We start from the raw sequence: 16,639 nt of genomic DNA, 5'->3' as shown, positions 1-16,639 counted from the left end.
GTAGATTGTCACTCTAAAAGCTAAAGTTAAAATATCAGCGCTATTTTAAAGTCACGGCTAATTAATTTAGCGACGTTAAAGCATAATATAGTGGTTATAAATGACATAGCGGAAAAATAGAAATAGCGTAGCGGGAGCTCTCTCCAGAGGCTGTAGTGGCGCTATAGCAGTTGCTATAGCCCGCTATTTAAATCCATCTACCGCTAGAGGAGCAGTGGAATCCCTGTGGAGCCCCATGAATTTTTAGGCAAAATTTTATAATGTAGTTGGAACTGAGACTTAAAATCGAACCGCAGTCGAAGGTATAGTGTTGTTCAGTCCCTCCTAAAATATTTCCTGGATCCGCCGCTGCGTGTGCTCATTCGTTTGGAGCCAACCACAATGTTTCATCACTACCTGCAAGAGCGCCGTACGCCTGTACATACACATATGTAACCGTAACACCACGTACACTCTTTAATACATATACCATAATTTATATGTGTGGCGGTGCACGCATGCAATTCCACTAGAATGTAGAAGTGTTGTACACAATGCAACTGAGAGCGTGGTACTGCATTGCTGTCCACCATTGATGGATCGATGTGTCACTTGAGAAACAAGCTGGCCGAACGATCGAGCTGATCGATCAGCATTAAGACGCCCGGGGTTAGTTGCATGCACAAGTCAACTTTCAACCACCGCTACCGTAACTTGTTATGCTCTTAATTCTTATTGATCCGATCCGATATATATTTCCACGATTAGGTTGATGTGTGCCAAACAGTAGCTTCTCCAACTATCCAGGGTTAAATTTCCTAACTAGAAAACAATATCAAAGCTACCTGTCAATTTAATAGGGCCAGCAGTGTGAAGTGATTGATGATGTCTTATATATGATACATTGCACCTTCTCATTCAGAAGCATTACATGTTCATTGATCATTTCATCTTATCCATTCCTGTTCTTGCATTGGGTTCATACATCCTTGTGACAACATTCCAGTTTACAAGCAGGATATGGACCATTAATTAAAAAATAGCCAGGATATCCACACGTCAAAAAGTGCATGCATGCATGCTTAGTGGTTGTACCTTGACAATTTCCATCCGGTATATGTCTATTGCTATGTACTTGAAACTAATGATAGCTAATTGCACGTTTACGACCGGTAATAATAATCCTAATCATAGAGGGAATATTGTATCCATATATAATGATGTTGCGTTGACATTTACATGTTATTGGATATTGGCTTTTCTGGCCAACTATCAAATTAAATTCAAGCAACCTATTAGCTGAACATATACTACTACTAGTCTAGTGTATATGAAAAACAACAACTGGTCAAAATATATGCTGTTTAACCAAAAGTTCATAGCAACATATATAGAGCTAGCTGCTTATATAGCCTGAATTGTCCACCATCTCAATGAAGACTACAACTACACACACACAATGATCTATATATTTCCGGCCTGTTCGCTGGTTGGTTTCTGGGCTGATAAGGCCGGCTGGTGATGGTTTGTTATGAGAGGAAAACACTGTTGGCTGGATGATAAGCCCTGGCTGAAACCAACAAGCGAACAGGCTGTTCAACTGATCTCTAGCTTTGAAAGTGAAAGTTCATCAGAAAAGACTAAATCAATTTGGTTGGAAGTTGAGTATAGTTTTCTAATAGTCATATATATATACCTTACCATAAATTTGCTCAGCAGCTTCTACTATATACTCCTGTTCATTTAATTGTTCCAGAATTTAGTTAGCATTGATGCCACTGGAACGAATAAAAACATGTTTATTGTACACATTGTGTAATGCGCTGAGTTGAGTTTCACATGCACGCATCCACGAGTACTAAAAAAAGGTTCGGTACCATGTATATAATAGAGCGCAAAAAGATAGCTTGACATGTTTATGTGTATTCTAAATTCCTCTCAACTAATATTGTTTGTCATTGGTGGATATTTACCTTGTACTTTGAAAGTAAGACTTAACCACTCACTCATAACTCATAAGACCGAGACTCATATCTGTCCTTGCATGAATAGTTCTTATATTTAACAAAACATGTTGACAGGTGTATTAAAGCTTAGTAGACATATTTTTCTTTCATCACACACAAGTTATTTCGATGCGGTAACTAACCTGCTTACCCTTACCCGGCCCATAGAGGAGCACTAAAATGGTTAGCTATATATAATAGAGAGGATTGCAAGTACACATGTGCAGCAAGAAGTACTACTATAATGAGCAATGAAATGATTAATGGATGATTTGCATGGCAAACATAGACTATCATTATTATGTCCACATTACAGTAATTAACACAGATAATTTAAAAGGGAAAAAATATTCGGAGTACGCTCACAAACAAAAGAGAGAGAGGGAGGGGTGAGAAAGAGAGAGTGCATCACACATATTGACTAGTGATCGAAGTCGAGATCAAACATAGCCTGGCCGAGCTGCAAGATGTTGCTGTGTTGGTGGTGCTGATGGTGGAACCCTAAGCTTGGCTCTTGCACTTGAGCTATATTTGATGTGGTATCACTGGAAACTGCTTGGGTCTGGGGGAAGCAAGAGCCTGCAGCTGACGATGAATGGAAGGGGAAGCCGTGATGCTGTTGATGGATGCCGTGGTGCTGTTGTATTGATGCCTTCCCCTTGGGATCCACTGCTTCTTTCACCACCTCTCCAAGATCCATGGCTTGATCTTGTTCTTTGAACAAGAGTGCACTTCCCAGTATCTGTGTACCCAACCCATCTCCAATGTCCATGTTCTTGCTGCTACTTCCTGCTTCTGTTGAGATTTTGATTCCAAGGAAATGGTGTCATATATGTTACTAAAACGAACAGGCTATGTATATAGGTCAATTATATATAAGCATGTGCATGTTGTCGTAGTGCACAACTGAGCACCTTCGTGTGTTCAGTCTTCTCAATAAAAGAGGAAACTTTTGGAGACACAGCAGTAACAACAAAAGGGAAATATAGTTTAGAGATCGAGTATAGCATATATCACGTACTGTCTTTAGCAGCAGCTGCTTTGTTCGCATGTGCCCTTTTCTTGTCTCCGGCATCAGCATCCGAAGGCTTTGACTTCCGGCGGCGACGGTTGTGGTCCGCTAGGCGTTTCCTACAACTCTTCTTGGCATCGTCGAACTCATCCAGCAGATGGAATCTGAGTGAGAAAGATGGACGATGAAAAAGAGAAAAAGAATTGAAGCAAGGGTTATATGAGAAAACATGCATACACATGAAATACCAACTAACCAGCAAAGTCACGCAGTACATATATCACTCATATATTGTAGTAGGATTATATGATTGCTAACTTAATTAGTATCACCTACACATATAGCAATACTAATGCATGATGAGTTGATGATGCCTCGTACATGCATATGATGGGAGATATTTCAGTCCAGGAGTCCATTTCCTCAAGTAAAAACATCTAGAACTGAAAAAAGGAACATTCCGGGGACCAATGGCATGTTACTAATGATGATCCACAACATGAGAAACATATATCTCCACTGTTGTTCTTCCCTGCAGACAGCTTGGAGTTTTGCAACTGACTCATATGGTGTGTCTCAACGTGGTGAATCATTCTGGGAGAGACCCTGTTTACCCTTAAATGCATTGCCGGTAATTACTTCACACGTGCTTGCTCTTCAGACGAGATCTATTTGCAGGTCCGGCCGGTCCATATGGATTGGCCGGTAAGAGACGTATATATATATCTTCTCTGGCGGTCTGGCCAACGGATTTCTACTATACCAGCCACTTGCTGGAGGAGAAACAATATACGAGCGAGCGAGAGAGAGAGAGAGGGTAGAGAGAATTAAGGCGTACGTTGTTGCTTGCATTTGCGATTTTTGCTCGTACGTACGTACGCCGGCTGTACAAAGTCTTGCGATACTTGGAAGAAAGTAGCCTTAGCTTGCTTCTGACTTTTGAGAGGCCAATACTTGTACAGCCAGCTCACTGTGTCAAGCAATAACTACTCGATCGAAAATGCGAAGGAGAAGTCAATGAAATAAATGGAAACGAGTAATATAGGAGGAAATAAGTGGAAAGGAGTAAATAATAATGCCCAGGAAGAAATAAACTGGAAGAGGAGAAGAGACAAAAAAATCAAGGACAAATTTCTGCAAATGGCGAACAGAAAAATGCCTTGTTATTGAGGACACATTTCAAGGGCAAAGGGATATATGAAGAGAGAACATGGCTTACAGATCTTTAGCTTTGCAGCCAGTAAGTATTTTGCATTTTGTGTTAACTGGATTTTGTCAATTCAACATGTTGGCTTTGTTGTTGGATTTAATTGCCATATAATAGTATGAAGAGAGAACATGGCTTACAGATCTTTAGCTTTGCAGCCTAAGTATTTTGCATTTAACTGGATTTTGTCAATTCAGCATGTTGGCTTTGTTGTTGGATTTAATTGCCATATAATAGTATGTAGATCGAGAAGTAGTAGTTGGTAAGTAGGAGTACAACCATTTTGGGATGATAGGCTAGTGATATTTGTCTCAAGAAATATGAGTTTTTTTGGAGAAAGCTCATGAAATGGAAACATATATAACGAAATGTAGGGATTTGCTTAAAATGCAGCTGAAGAGACGAAGTCAGAGAGAAACAAGGGCAAGGATGATATCATGGAAAATAAAAGCAATAGCTTTCACCCTTTGTTCAATTTGACTTTTATAACTAAACTAAAAAGGGTAAAATAATTATCCACAAAAACTGTAAGTGATATATCTTAAGACGAAACAAAGTAATCTATCATCCAAAAAGATTTCTCTGACAAAATTCCAGCTTGGAAGAGAGCCAAACAAAACGTGAGAGCATGCATGAAATCAGTTTCGATCAAGCTGGACAATGAACTGGAGGGGACTTTGAGATCACTTAATGCAACTCGTGTGTGTTTCAGATATGTATGTGTAGACAAGATCTATCAGCCTGTTCGTTGTAAACGATCATGGATTATCTATTGCTGGCTGGTTTGGTGTGAGAGAAAAATACTGTTCCAGACTTTCAACTTATAATCCACGATCGTATACGAGCAAAGCGAACAGGCTGTATATAGATATCTGAAGTATTATTAATTACCCAACCCAACCGTAAAGGTAGCTTATTTACCCCTCGAATTAAGTTGAGAACCAGGCCAGAGATCGATGTGCATCTATCATCGATGAATTGGATTGAATCGAATCTACTGACTGACTGACCTGCTGCACTGCTGGCAGAACCTCTGATGCAGTCCACCGGCGGTGACGACTCCGGGCGCCTTAGAGTGGTGCTCGCACACCTTGTGGCGGCGGTGGTAGCGCTTGGCGCTGGAGAGATCGGCCTTGCATCCCTCGGCCTGGCAGCGCGGCGGGTGGTGGCCGTACGTGTACCCTCCTCTCGGCGGGAAGTAGGTCCGGTAGCCGAGGTTGAGCCCCAGCTGCGTGGCGGCGAAGCTGGCCATGTTCTCCTCGGCGGAGCTGACAAGGGTGGGGAAGTAGTACTCGGGCGCGGCCGGCGGGTAGTAGGACGACTGGTGGAAGGTGCTCCCGGTCCCGGCGGAGGAGAAGTGGCTGTAGGGGTTGCCGCCGCCGCCGGCGGAGGCGAGGTAGTGCGAGGCGGAAGCAGGGTAGAACTGGAGGATGTCGTGGGCGCTGTGGCCGGCAATGGTGGTGGCGTGGTGGTGGGCGGCGGCGGCGTTGGACGGGGGGAGCAGCGCCAGGGAGTTGGCCTCGAGGTTGTAGCCCAGCTGGTGATGATGCTCCCTCTGGATGCTGCTCTCCTGCTGCTCCATGATTGGGAGCAGAGAAGGGGGAGCGGCGCCCGCGTTGGACGGCACGTAGGGGAACTCATCGCAGGCGGCGTTGGCGGCAGCCGATAAGTTCATCATCTTCTCCGCTTGCTGCTAGCTCGCTGCTTTATGATCGATCGATCGGCCGGCCGATCTGTGGTGCAGGTGCAGGTCGCGGCTAGATGGGAGGGGAGGGAGCAGGAGCACACACACAAGCACACGGAAATGGATTCGTAGGGGACGGAGAGGGGAGGGGAGGACGGCGGCAAGGACAGGCACACAGCTCGCCGAGATCGATCGCTAGCTGAGTCGTCGCAGGTGGAGGCGCGACAGACACTAGTATGGTGGTGTTGCCCGGGCCATGGTGGGTGATGGCGATGACACAGATATATGCGCTAGCGCGGACCGGCAGCGCCCCTCTCGGCCGGGATCTCTTTTGCCGCTAGCGGGCCGGGGCCGTGGGGGGTGGAGACTGGAGAGAGGGCGAGAGCGAGAGCGAGAGAGAGTACTTTTCGTCTAGGGTTCCATGAAACGAGTGGTGGAGTGAGTTTTGAGTTATATCTAGCGATGCCCGGCAGCAGGCCGCAGCTAGCTAGTTGCCAGGGCCGGCCGACCGGCCAGTAGAGAGAGATGATAGAGAGGGATCGATCGGAGGGCCGGAGATCGAGCAGTGCAAAGAGTTGGCGCGTGGTGATCGAGGTAATAAATAGCGGCGGTAGCGGTCGTAATTGTGGCCTGCCCTACCGCCTAGCTAGAACTTTACGATCGTAATTCTAAGTAGCAGGGCGATATTATGGCCGCAATTGCACGTACCATGCCACAATAGCATGGAAGCAAGTAACCCTAATCACACTATGACTCACACCTCAACTCAAACACTCACGCATCTGTTGTAGCCTCTAAATCTAGGTTTAAGCATTCTTTAGGTGTAATTAAATATCTATTTATATTCATTATTCATAATATATGTACTTAAAATCATGTGTGAATTATCGGGTGCCGCTGTTGTCCAGGATCCACTACATCGACGCTAATCGTACTCTATTTATTACTGTGATAGCAGCCGCGCTGCCGCTGCCGCTGCCGCCGCTGCTGCTGCTTTATGGTTTGCCCTCCGTTTTTCCTCTCCTGCATCCGTATGCTAGGCTGGGGGGTATGTATCCGTTTCAACGTAGGGTACGGCACTGTTGCATGTGTGGCCTTGAAGAGAGGAGGAGGAGCTAGTAGTATACATGATGCCGCGCCCGCCCAGATGTACATGTGCATTGTATGCATTGCATGCATCGCTCTCCCTCTCCTCTCTGCCGTCGTCAGTGTACGAGACGGTGGGTGTACGTACATGGCGCCTGCGCCCATGAGAAGGTATCGTGACGCCAGGGCCAGGGCAGCCCGGACGGGACGTGTCTCTTCGTTCCAATGCATTCATGAGGCGTGATCTCATGGCCCAAGTACGTACCGCCGGCGGACCTCCGTCGATCGATCTCTCGCGCTACAGTGCTGCGCGTAGACTTTGCACCCTGAGCATGCACGTACATGTGAACATTGCTGCCTGCAGCTAGTAGCAAGCCCTGCAGGAGAGCCGGGCGATCGAGCTGTATTCTCGCGCAATGAGTAGCAGCGCACGTATGCGTGTACGTACGCGTGTACCGGCCGTCGTCTCTCCTCGCTAGCTCTACGGCCAGGAATTCCTTCCGCTATAGCTTGCCGGTGAGGTGTCCGTCGGGGACAATTTTCAGGTGTGTAAATCGCAACACTATTTCGGCAATCAATAAAGTTTGCGCGTCACGGCGCTTGCTTTTATTTAGGGCTGCCAGAATAGCCGCTAGCCTGGTGGGCCCGTTATTTCGTCTATTTCATTCATTCATCAGCTGGTGCTCTATATTTCTCTTCCTAATTAAGCCGGTGGAAATTTTGTTTTTTTTGTTCCACCGTGGAATTGGATGCGACGATCCGACCTTATTACTCGCCACCTTCTTCAACCTAATCCCCCTTTGCTAGCCCTAATTGCCACCGTAATTTTGCCCACACGTATGTAAGCACCTCATCATCATCATTATTAACTTTTTTGTTATCCCCTCGCATGCCACCTCACAAGGTTTAATTTTCTTGCCCCCAAAATTCTTTTTCCCACAGCATCACTACCACCGCCATCTAAATTGAAATGGCTCCACTACTTGCTTCGCCACAAGAAAAAGATATGCCATTTTTTTCTTTTGCAAATTATACACATTGAGACATGTACATATCCTTACCCCCGATGAACACATGCATATACACTCTACTCCGAAAGCACCTCTTCAATATCGAGCCGATAGATCTCGAGATTGATGAACGTCACCATAGGCTCCTCGATATTGCAATTGACAGGTACATCACCTATCATACAAAGAACAATGTCGTTAAATTCTAAAATAAATCTAGTAAAATACGAGCACCCACGTCAAGTCAAACATGGATGAATAGGTTCCACCACAAGCAACCCGGCTAGCTAAGTTGTGCTTAGTTCGCAATAAGATGTGTTAGTTTACCCGTGGAGGGCCGAGATGCTAGTCAAGGCTCACGCCATACCCCGCTCCCGTTGTGGAAAGAAGTGGTACATGTGGTTTACACTTTACTACCTCTATTCACTAACCTAAAGAATGAGAAGAATAAGGTGACACACACCCTAAAACAAAAAAAGAAGAAGAAATGCCTCCCCTGTCTTACCCTTATAATCAGTCCACATTTCCTAGATGCCTTATGTATAAATCGATATCTTCCTACAATTCTCCTTAATATGAGGCTAAAAGATGCAACTTATAAAGATTTATATGATGGTTTTATTTACTCCTAAAAATCTAGGAAGACAGAATTATTTGAGACGATCGATGGGTTTTAGGTGGTAGTGGTTTATCGAAAAAAGTTCTTTTCCAAGAGGAACTCTTGGTAGACGGTGGCTGCTTGGTGCCCCTAAGCACCACCACCACACACACTGTTTACACCTAAATTTGGAAGAAGATGCGCAAGAGACTCGAAAGCTCCCAAGATTATGTCAGCAGGGAATCAATTGCGTGCAGATCGGAATCAACTGATTCGAATGCAGCACTGGAATCGGCTTTCTTCAGGCAGCGCCAACGGATAACGACAAAGCCTACGATCGGCGCCGGGACAAAACATGATGGACTCTACAAAAAGGGAAAGATTAGAGTCCAAGTTATCTTAAATTAGGAATGTTTTCTTTTAGGGCCAAAGATTGTGATGAGTCGTGCTTAGATAGGAGTCATACGTATGTCCCGGGTATAAATATCAAACCCCGGCTATTGTAAAGGACACAATCAATCAAATACCAGTTATTTACTTTTTTGGCTCTGGCCACCTCTTAGGAGTAGGAGTAGAATAGATCTCGACGAGTTCTTCAGTAAGTACGGCTGTATCGATCCGGTCGACCTCCACTGCTTGTCTGTAAGTATCGTCATGGCTTATACCTCTATTCGTACAGCTGCATCGATCCTGGTTGACCTCCACTGCGACTCTGGTATAAGTTAGTTATCGACTCTTGTCTAGTTCAAGTACGGCTGCATCGATCCGGTCGACCTCCACTGCTCGAACCAGATTAAGGTCAAGTTATCGGCTCTATCTAAGGGTGGCGTTCCTTCGAATAGATTCATTAAGTTACCGATATTACTTATTACTTCCATTATTTATTTAATTAGAGCAATATCACTTTGCCTGATTAGGATTGATCTAGATCGGCCTTACATCTTTTTAACCCATTGTTTGTTAATCTAAACTGATCTAATCTGTACTTTAAACGATGAGTTATGTTCTATCGGCTGTTTTACATCAATCTTAATCGTACATAGCGTGAGGCTTAAGGCATGTTTGATCTTGAGTAGATCTATTGGCTAGCGAAAAACTGTTCCATGGCCTGTTATCATGGCCTGTGTGATTCTGCCTCACACCCCACTGTTAGCACCGTGGAGTGGGGATCATTATTTGGTAGATCTATTCCTGAGAGGGCATGACCTTAACTGTAGTGCTATGCCTGAATCGGTTGTTTTAGCCGATATCAAGCGCTTTCACGAACAGTTCGCATCACGGGATCGTTGAAGTAGCGATAGGTTGAAAGATATGTTAGTCCCATGATCTTATTATTGTATTACAGTCTGTATGATTCTGCCTCATGCCCCACTGATATTAGTAATAAGTTAGGATCATCGAGTCTATTGTTGTTTCTATGGCCTGCATGATTCTGCATCATGCCCCACTGGTTATAGCGATAGATGAGATCTAACATGTTCATTAGATTTATTTCTATTAAAATGGTTGAATGTTGATGAACTGTTTCTTTTATAAAGGAGTTCGGTTGCTTGTAGTCATTGGCTTAGCATGAATTAATTATTGTTGACATCTTATTGCCATTGACTAATATTTGTCCAAAGAATGATATTCATCCTGAACGATAACCAATTCTTCTTACACAACCTCATAAGCTTTAACCGATTTATTCTTATGGATACGCTGGAATCAACTATTTAGTTCGATCTCCTTTCATATCGGCTCTCAGAGGCGCACATTCGGGACTGTCTAACAACACCGGCATGTTCTGATAAACTTTCTCTCCTTATCAATTATAGGGTCAAATTGATTGGCACGTCTCGAGAGGAGTGCGTAGGATCGACCATCCCTAGCGCTGAAGCTAGATGGATCTCTAGCTCCATCGAGCGGACCCTTCCGGCTTGCTCGTGTGCCCTCGGCACGGGACGAAATTCTGTGTCGACACACATTTCTGGCACGCCAGTGGGACCCCACAATCGTCATGGTGGTTCACATCAACAAAGACATCCTTATGCTACATTATGAAGATCTACCTGATGGAGATAAAGATGTCATCGGCAAAGCTACATAAGAGTTTCAGAGTAAATGTTTGTTGTCCTACACTAAAACACATGACAACACAATTGTTCAGAAATTTCTACTACCAAGAGTTCTATTTCACGGGCAGACAGATACAGCTGAAGCTGAAGACAGGCGTTTCTTTACGAAAGTTGTAGACAAATCTGTTCGTGATGCCATATCAAGCCATAACGAAGCTTTCTTAGACATATTCCGCAACGCCATGAAAGAGACAATTCATTGGTTTCTAGTTGGTCAAGTTGGGCCAGCTTATTACGACATTCTAGATCCGTCGACCCAAGGAACTAATCAAGTCGGTACCAGCCATCAAGAAGCAGCACTAGCTGGTAATAATGATGTCCAGGCAGTTCAATGGTTCAGCTGAACAGACTCAAGGAACTACTACGAATCTGATATGGTATAATCTTGGATCGTCAGTACAGCATGTGCAACAACCGGTGGGGCAAGGTCAGAACCAGGTGATCAATTTTGGCACATCAGGCCACATACTATCGTCGGATCAAAAAATAGCACCATTAATTCAAAGGGTCCGTAGAGATATAGATCCTTATGTCTATAATCAGAGACTTCAAGTAGCAAGCCAGCAAAGGACCCAGCAGATAGAGATTCTATAAGGATATCACTATAGATCAGATTATAACACATTTCACATGATTCCGAATCTAGGGTATCAAGGCACACAAGATTTCAACCCACAGATGGGTCAGCAAGTACAGAGAAATCCAAATTCAAATGCTGATGAGTTGCTGCTGAAGGTGATCGAGATGATGAAGAATCAGTTCAGTCTAAAGCTAAAAGGGCTGACCTTCTGAAAGGTCCTAATGGCTAGAGGGGGGTGAATAGCCTATTAAAAAAATTCTACAACAGCACTTAACAAACCGGTTAGACAATTATGAGGCGAAGCAAGTGTTGCGCTAGCCTACTACAATTATGAGGCGAAGCAATGCAAATGGCCAAGAGAGTGAGCTTGAGCTGGCCATGGGGCTTAAATAGAAGCCTCTATGAAATAGAGCCGTTGTACCCTTCACTGGGCACAACACGGGGTGACCGGACGCTCCGGTCATATCGACCGGATGCTGGACCTCAGCGTTCGGTCACGCAATGCGTGCCCGTGTCCCCTCTCTTCAAATGTTGATTGTCCGATCTCAATGGTCAAGTGTGAAAGCTCTAGTTTGGTTTTGGTTAATTGATGAAACCCTAAGTGCTAACCTAGTTTATCAAAGTGATTATGAGATAGGTAGCACTATTCCAAGTGTCGAAGCAATGATGAAGATCATGACAATGGTGATGGCATGGTTATGATCAAAGGCTTGAACTTGGAAAAGAAGAAAGAGAAAAACAAAAGGCTCAAGGCAAAGGTATAAAATGTAGGAGCCATTTTGTTTTAGTGATCAAGACACTTAGTGAGTGTGATCACATTTAGGATAGATAGCTGTACTATTAAGAGGAGTGAAACTCATATCGAAATGCAGTTATCAAAGTGCCACTAGATGCTCTAACTCATTGCATATGCATTTAGGATCTAGTGGAGTGCTAACACCCTTGAAAATGTTTGTGAAAATATGCTAACACATATGAACAAGGTGATACACTTGGTGGTTGGCACATTTGAGCAAGGGTGAAGAAGATAGAGTTGAAAAGGAGCTAAGTCGCGCTGGTTACAGAGTGACCGGACGTGTCTGGTATGGTGACCGAACACGTCAAGTATTTGGCGACGAACTCAGTGACCGGACGCGTTCGGTCGCCACACCGGACACATTTGGTGTGAATTAGCAAACGCTGTGTTCGGCAGAACAGTTGATCGGACGCTGGCCGCGTCCGGTCCGGTGTGACCGAATGCGTCCGGTCGAGCGTGGATGCTTACTATACTCGACCGAACGCTGAGGCTCAGCGTCCGGTTAGTTTCTAACAGACACAGTCCAGGTCAGCCCTAGGGGCTTACTGGACTCGACCGGACTCGGCGGCTCAGCGTCCGGTCATTTGTGTTTGTGTGTTCGGTCAGTCTGCAGAATGGGCAGCAACGGCTATGCTAGTTTAAACAGGACACATGGTAGTCTAGGAGCTACCGGACACGTCCGGTAGGCTGATCGGACACGTCCGATATTCACTGATCGGAGCAGTCCGGTGCTGCAGTCCGATGCATTCTGACCAGAGCAGTTCGATTCGATGCGCTAGTCAGCAACATAATTGAGCCAACGGCTCTATTTCGTGGGGGCTTCTATTTAAGCCCCATGGCCTGGCTCAAGCTCACTCTCTTGCACATTTTCATTGACATAGCAACCTTGTGAGCTTAGCCAAAGCCCTCCCACTCATCTCCACCATTGATTCATCATCTTTATGAGATTGGGAGAGAATCCAAGTGCATTGCTTGAGTGATTACTATCTAGAGGCACTTGGTATTCGTATTGCGCTATGGATTTCGCTTGTTACTCTTGGTGGTTGCCACCACCTAGATGGCTTGGTGCAGCAGTGGAGGATCGGCATGAGTTGGTGATTGTTCGTGGCTGTCTCCGGTGATTGTGAGGGGAGTTGTACCTTCCCCGGTGGAGTGCCAAAAGGTAACTCTAGTAAATTGCTCATGTCATTGAGTTACCTCACTTGTGGGTAGGTTCTTGCGGTGTCCAATCGTGTGGACAAGGTTTGTGAAACACCTCTTAGCCGCCGAACCACCAAGTGTTGGTCGACATAATGGGGACTAGCGTGTTGGCAAGCACGTGAATCTCAGGAGAAAAATTGGTTGTCTCTTGTCATTTGCATTCTTCCGGTGATTGGCTTAATCTTCATCTTGTGATTGGTTCATCCCTCTACACGGCGGTATAATCATCTTACTCACTCTTTTATATTCTTGCAAACTAGTTGTGGCAAGCTCTTTAGTGTAACTAGAATTAAGAGCTTGATTTGTTATTTAAGTTCATCTAGTGGAGCTCTTTAGTGTAGCAAGATTGAGAGTTCTTAGTGAGTAGTATCATAGCAAGTTGTGTGTCTAGTAATCATTGTAACTAGAATTATTGGATAGGTGGCTTGCAACCCTTGTAGAGCTAGAGCAAGTTTGCATTTTGCCTTTTGTCATACTAATCAAATTGCTCTAGTTGATTTGTAGATTTTTAAATAGGCTATTCACCCCCCTCTAGCCATACTAGGACCTTTCAAGTGGTATCAGAGCTATGGTCACCATTTGATTGAAGGCTTAACAACCTCGGTGTCAATTTATGGCTCAAGTTGTGTTCAACCATGTGGGGGGTAAACCACCAGTTCTTTGATGGCACATGCTATGATTATTGGAAGAGAAAGATGAGGATGTATCTTGGTTCAATCAATGATCAAGTATGGGAAGTGACCAAGAATGACTATGCTATCATTGATCCCGATGATCCCACCAACCAAGATAAGATCAACAAGCAATGCAATACAATGGCTCTCAACACTATATATAATGCCATTGATTCCAAGGTGTTTGAGCAAATCAAGGATTGTGAAAGAGCAAATGAGGTGTGGAAGAGATTGGAGGAAACACATGAGGGCACACCGGTGGTAAGAGTGCCAAGTTGTATATCCTCAAGGACAAGTTGACAAGCTTCAAGATGAAGGATGATGAGAGCATTCTAGAGATGTTTCATCGATTGTAAGTCATTGTCAATGATTTGAAGGCATTGGGAGAGAAGATCAAGGATGATGATGTCTCTCATCGATTCTTGATGTGCCTACCTCCAAGATTTGAGATGTTGAGATTGCTCATCATAAGAGGAGGATTGAAGGAGATTACCCCCAACCAAGTACTAGGTGATGTCATGACACAAGAGACATACCGTGTGGAAAGGGAGGGGGATGACAAGGAGGACAAGAAGGAAGAAGAGGACAAGAAGAAGAAGAAGAGTGTAGCATTTAAGGCTAGCTCATCATCATCCAAGAACAAGGGCAAGTCAAAGAAAGAATCAAGTGATGATGATGATCTTAGTGACATTGATGATGAAGCCATGGCTCTATTTGTGCGCAAGATGGGCAAATTCATGAAGAAGAAGGGCTATGGTGCAAGAAAGAGAAGAGATCACACCAAGAGCAAAGAGTATGTGAGAAGATGCTACAATTACAAGAGCCCCAATCATATTGTAGCAAATTGTCCCTACAATAGTGATAATGATAAAGATGAGAAGAAGCACAAGAAAAATAAGAATGAAAAGAAGGAGAAGAAGGAGAAGAGAATGACCTTCCAAAAGAAGAAGGGTGGAGGCTATGTAGTCACTTGGGATAGTGATGGTTCCTCGGATGGTGATAGCTCTAGTGATGATGAAAAGAAATCTATCAAGAGAGCACTAGCAAGCATCGCCATCAACAAGAAGCTCTCCATCTTCGACACTCCATCGACATGTCTCATGGCAAAGCCTACCAAGGTAAAATATGATGAGAGTGATGATGATGAATGTGAAAGTGACTCATGTAGGAATGATAATGATGATGATGATGATGATGAGGATGAGGAGTACACCAAGGAGGAGCTCTTGGACATGTGTGAGCAAGTGCACGCTTGCAATGAGATGAAGAGAAAGGAGTGCAAAGAATTTATGCAAGAAAGTAAAATTTCTTGAGCAATCCTTTGATGAGCTCAATGCTACTCATGAGAGGCTAATGGAAGCCCATGAGAAGCTTGGCAAAGCTCACTCTAAGCTTGAAATGGCTCACTCCTCTCTCATTGAGCAAGTCAAAGTGGAGGAAGCTAAGAAGAAGTAAATGATCATATCATGTGATGTGGGACTAACATGTGATCTTATTAATGAATCTATTTTTGTTGCTCCCACTAATACTTCTTGTAGCAATATCACTTCTACTTCACCTTTGAGTGATGGTCTCAGCTTGTGAAACCTCACTAATGGCAGAAAATAAGACCCTCAAGAAGGAGGTGAATGAGCTCACTCGTACCTTAGGCAATGCCTATGGTGGAGAAGCCCGCTTGCTAAAGTGCTTGGGTAGCCAAAGGTTTTCTCTCAACAAAGAGGGATTAGGCTATACCCCTAAGAAAGGCAAAGCGGCCTTTGTCACTCCCAAAGCTAGCTTTGTGAAGGGCAATGGTCGGTTTTGCAATAGATGCAAGCAAGTTGGGCATATACAGCAAAATTGCAAGACTAACAAGAACAAGCTACCTAATTTATCCTCAATTAAATTTGATTCTTGTTATATGCTTTTTAAGGGTGCCAATGGTGTGAAGGCTAAGTTTATTGGTACACCAATTGTGGGCCCAAAGAAGAAGGCCATTTGGGTACCAAAGACCTTGGTGACTAACCTACAAGGACCCAAGCAAGTTTGGGTACCTAAAAAGAATTGATCCTTTTTTTGTAGGTAAATTATAAAGCCGGAGGAAGGCATTGGGTGCTTGATAGTGGGTGCACACAACACATGACCAGTGATTCAAGAATATTCAATTCAATCAATGAAAACAAGAGCAATGGGTTTGATAGTATCATATTTGGTGACAATGGCAAAGGCAAGGTTAAAGGGCTTGGTAAGATTGCAATATCTAATGATTTGAGCATTTCCAATGTGCTACTAGTAGAGAGCTTGAACTTCAACTTATTGTCGGTAGCTCAATTGTGTGATCTTGGTTTCAAGTGCATATTTGGTGTGGATGATGTAGAGATTATAAGTGTAGATGGCTCTAACTTGATATTCAAAGGATTTAGATATGAGAATCTATACTTAGTTGATTTCAATGCTAGAGAAGCTCAATTGACAACATGTTTGATCACTAAGTCTAGCATGGGTTGGTTATGGCATAGAAGTCTTGGTCATGTTGGAATGAAACAATTGAACAAGTTGATTAAGCATGACTTAGTTAGAGGCTTGAAAGATGTCACATTTGAGAAGGATAAGTTATGTAGTGCATGTCAAGCCAGAAAGCAAGTTGGTAACACACATCCTAAGAAGAGCATGATGAGCACATCCAAGGCATTTGAGTTGATGCATATGGA

At 44.0% G+C, this 16,639-nt stretch overlaps 1 protein-coding gene across 1 annotated transcript; it reads right to left on the bottom strand.

The window, feature by feature from the left end:
* Positions 1-2,251: 2,251 nt before the first annotated feature.
* Positions 2,252-6,392, bottom strand: LOC136497171 (protein LIGULELESS 1-like). Its single transcript, XM_066492960.1, has 3 exons — positions 5,215-6,392; positions 3,007-3,161; positions 2,252-2,780 (listed from the first exon to the last, which is right to left on the bottom strand). Exons 1-3 carry the CDS (start codon positions 5,880-5,882, stop codon positions 2,407-2,409), a joined length of 1,197 nt encoding a protein of 398 aa, XP_066349057.1. The 5' UTR covers positions 5,883-6,392; the 3' UTR covers positions 2,252-2,406.
* Between the last annotated feature and the right edge of the window lie 10,247 nt (positions 6,393-16,639).

Source organism: Miscanthus floridulus, chromosome 12, assembly GCF_019320115.1.
Source record: "Miscanthus floridulus cultivar M001 chromosome 12, ASM1932011v1, whole genome shotgun sequence".
Classification (NCBI taxonomy): domain Eukaryota; kingdom Viridiplantae; phylum Streptophyta; class Magnoliopsida; order Poales; family Poaceae; genus Miscanthus; species Miscanthus floridulus.
Note: the sequence above shows the minus strand (reverse complement) of the source record. Positions and strands in the feature narration are given on the sequence as shown.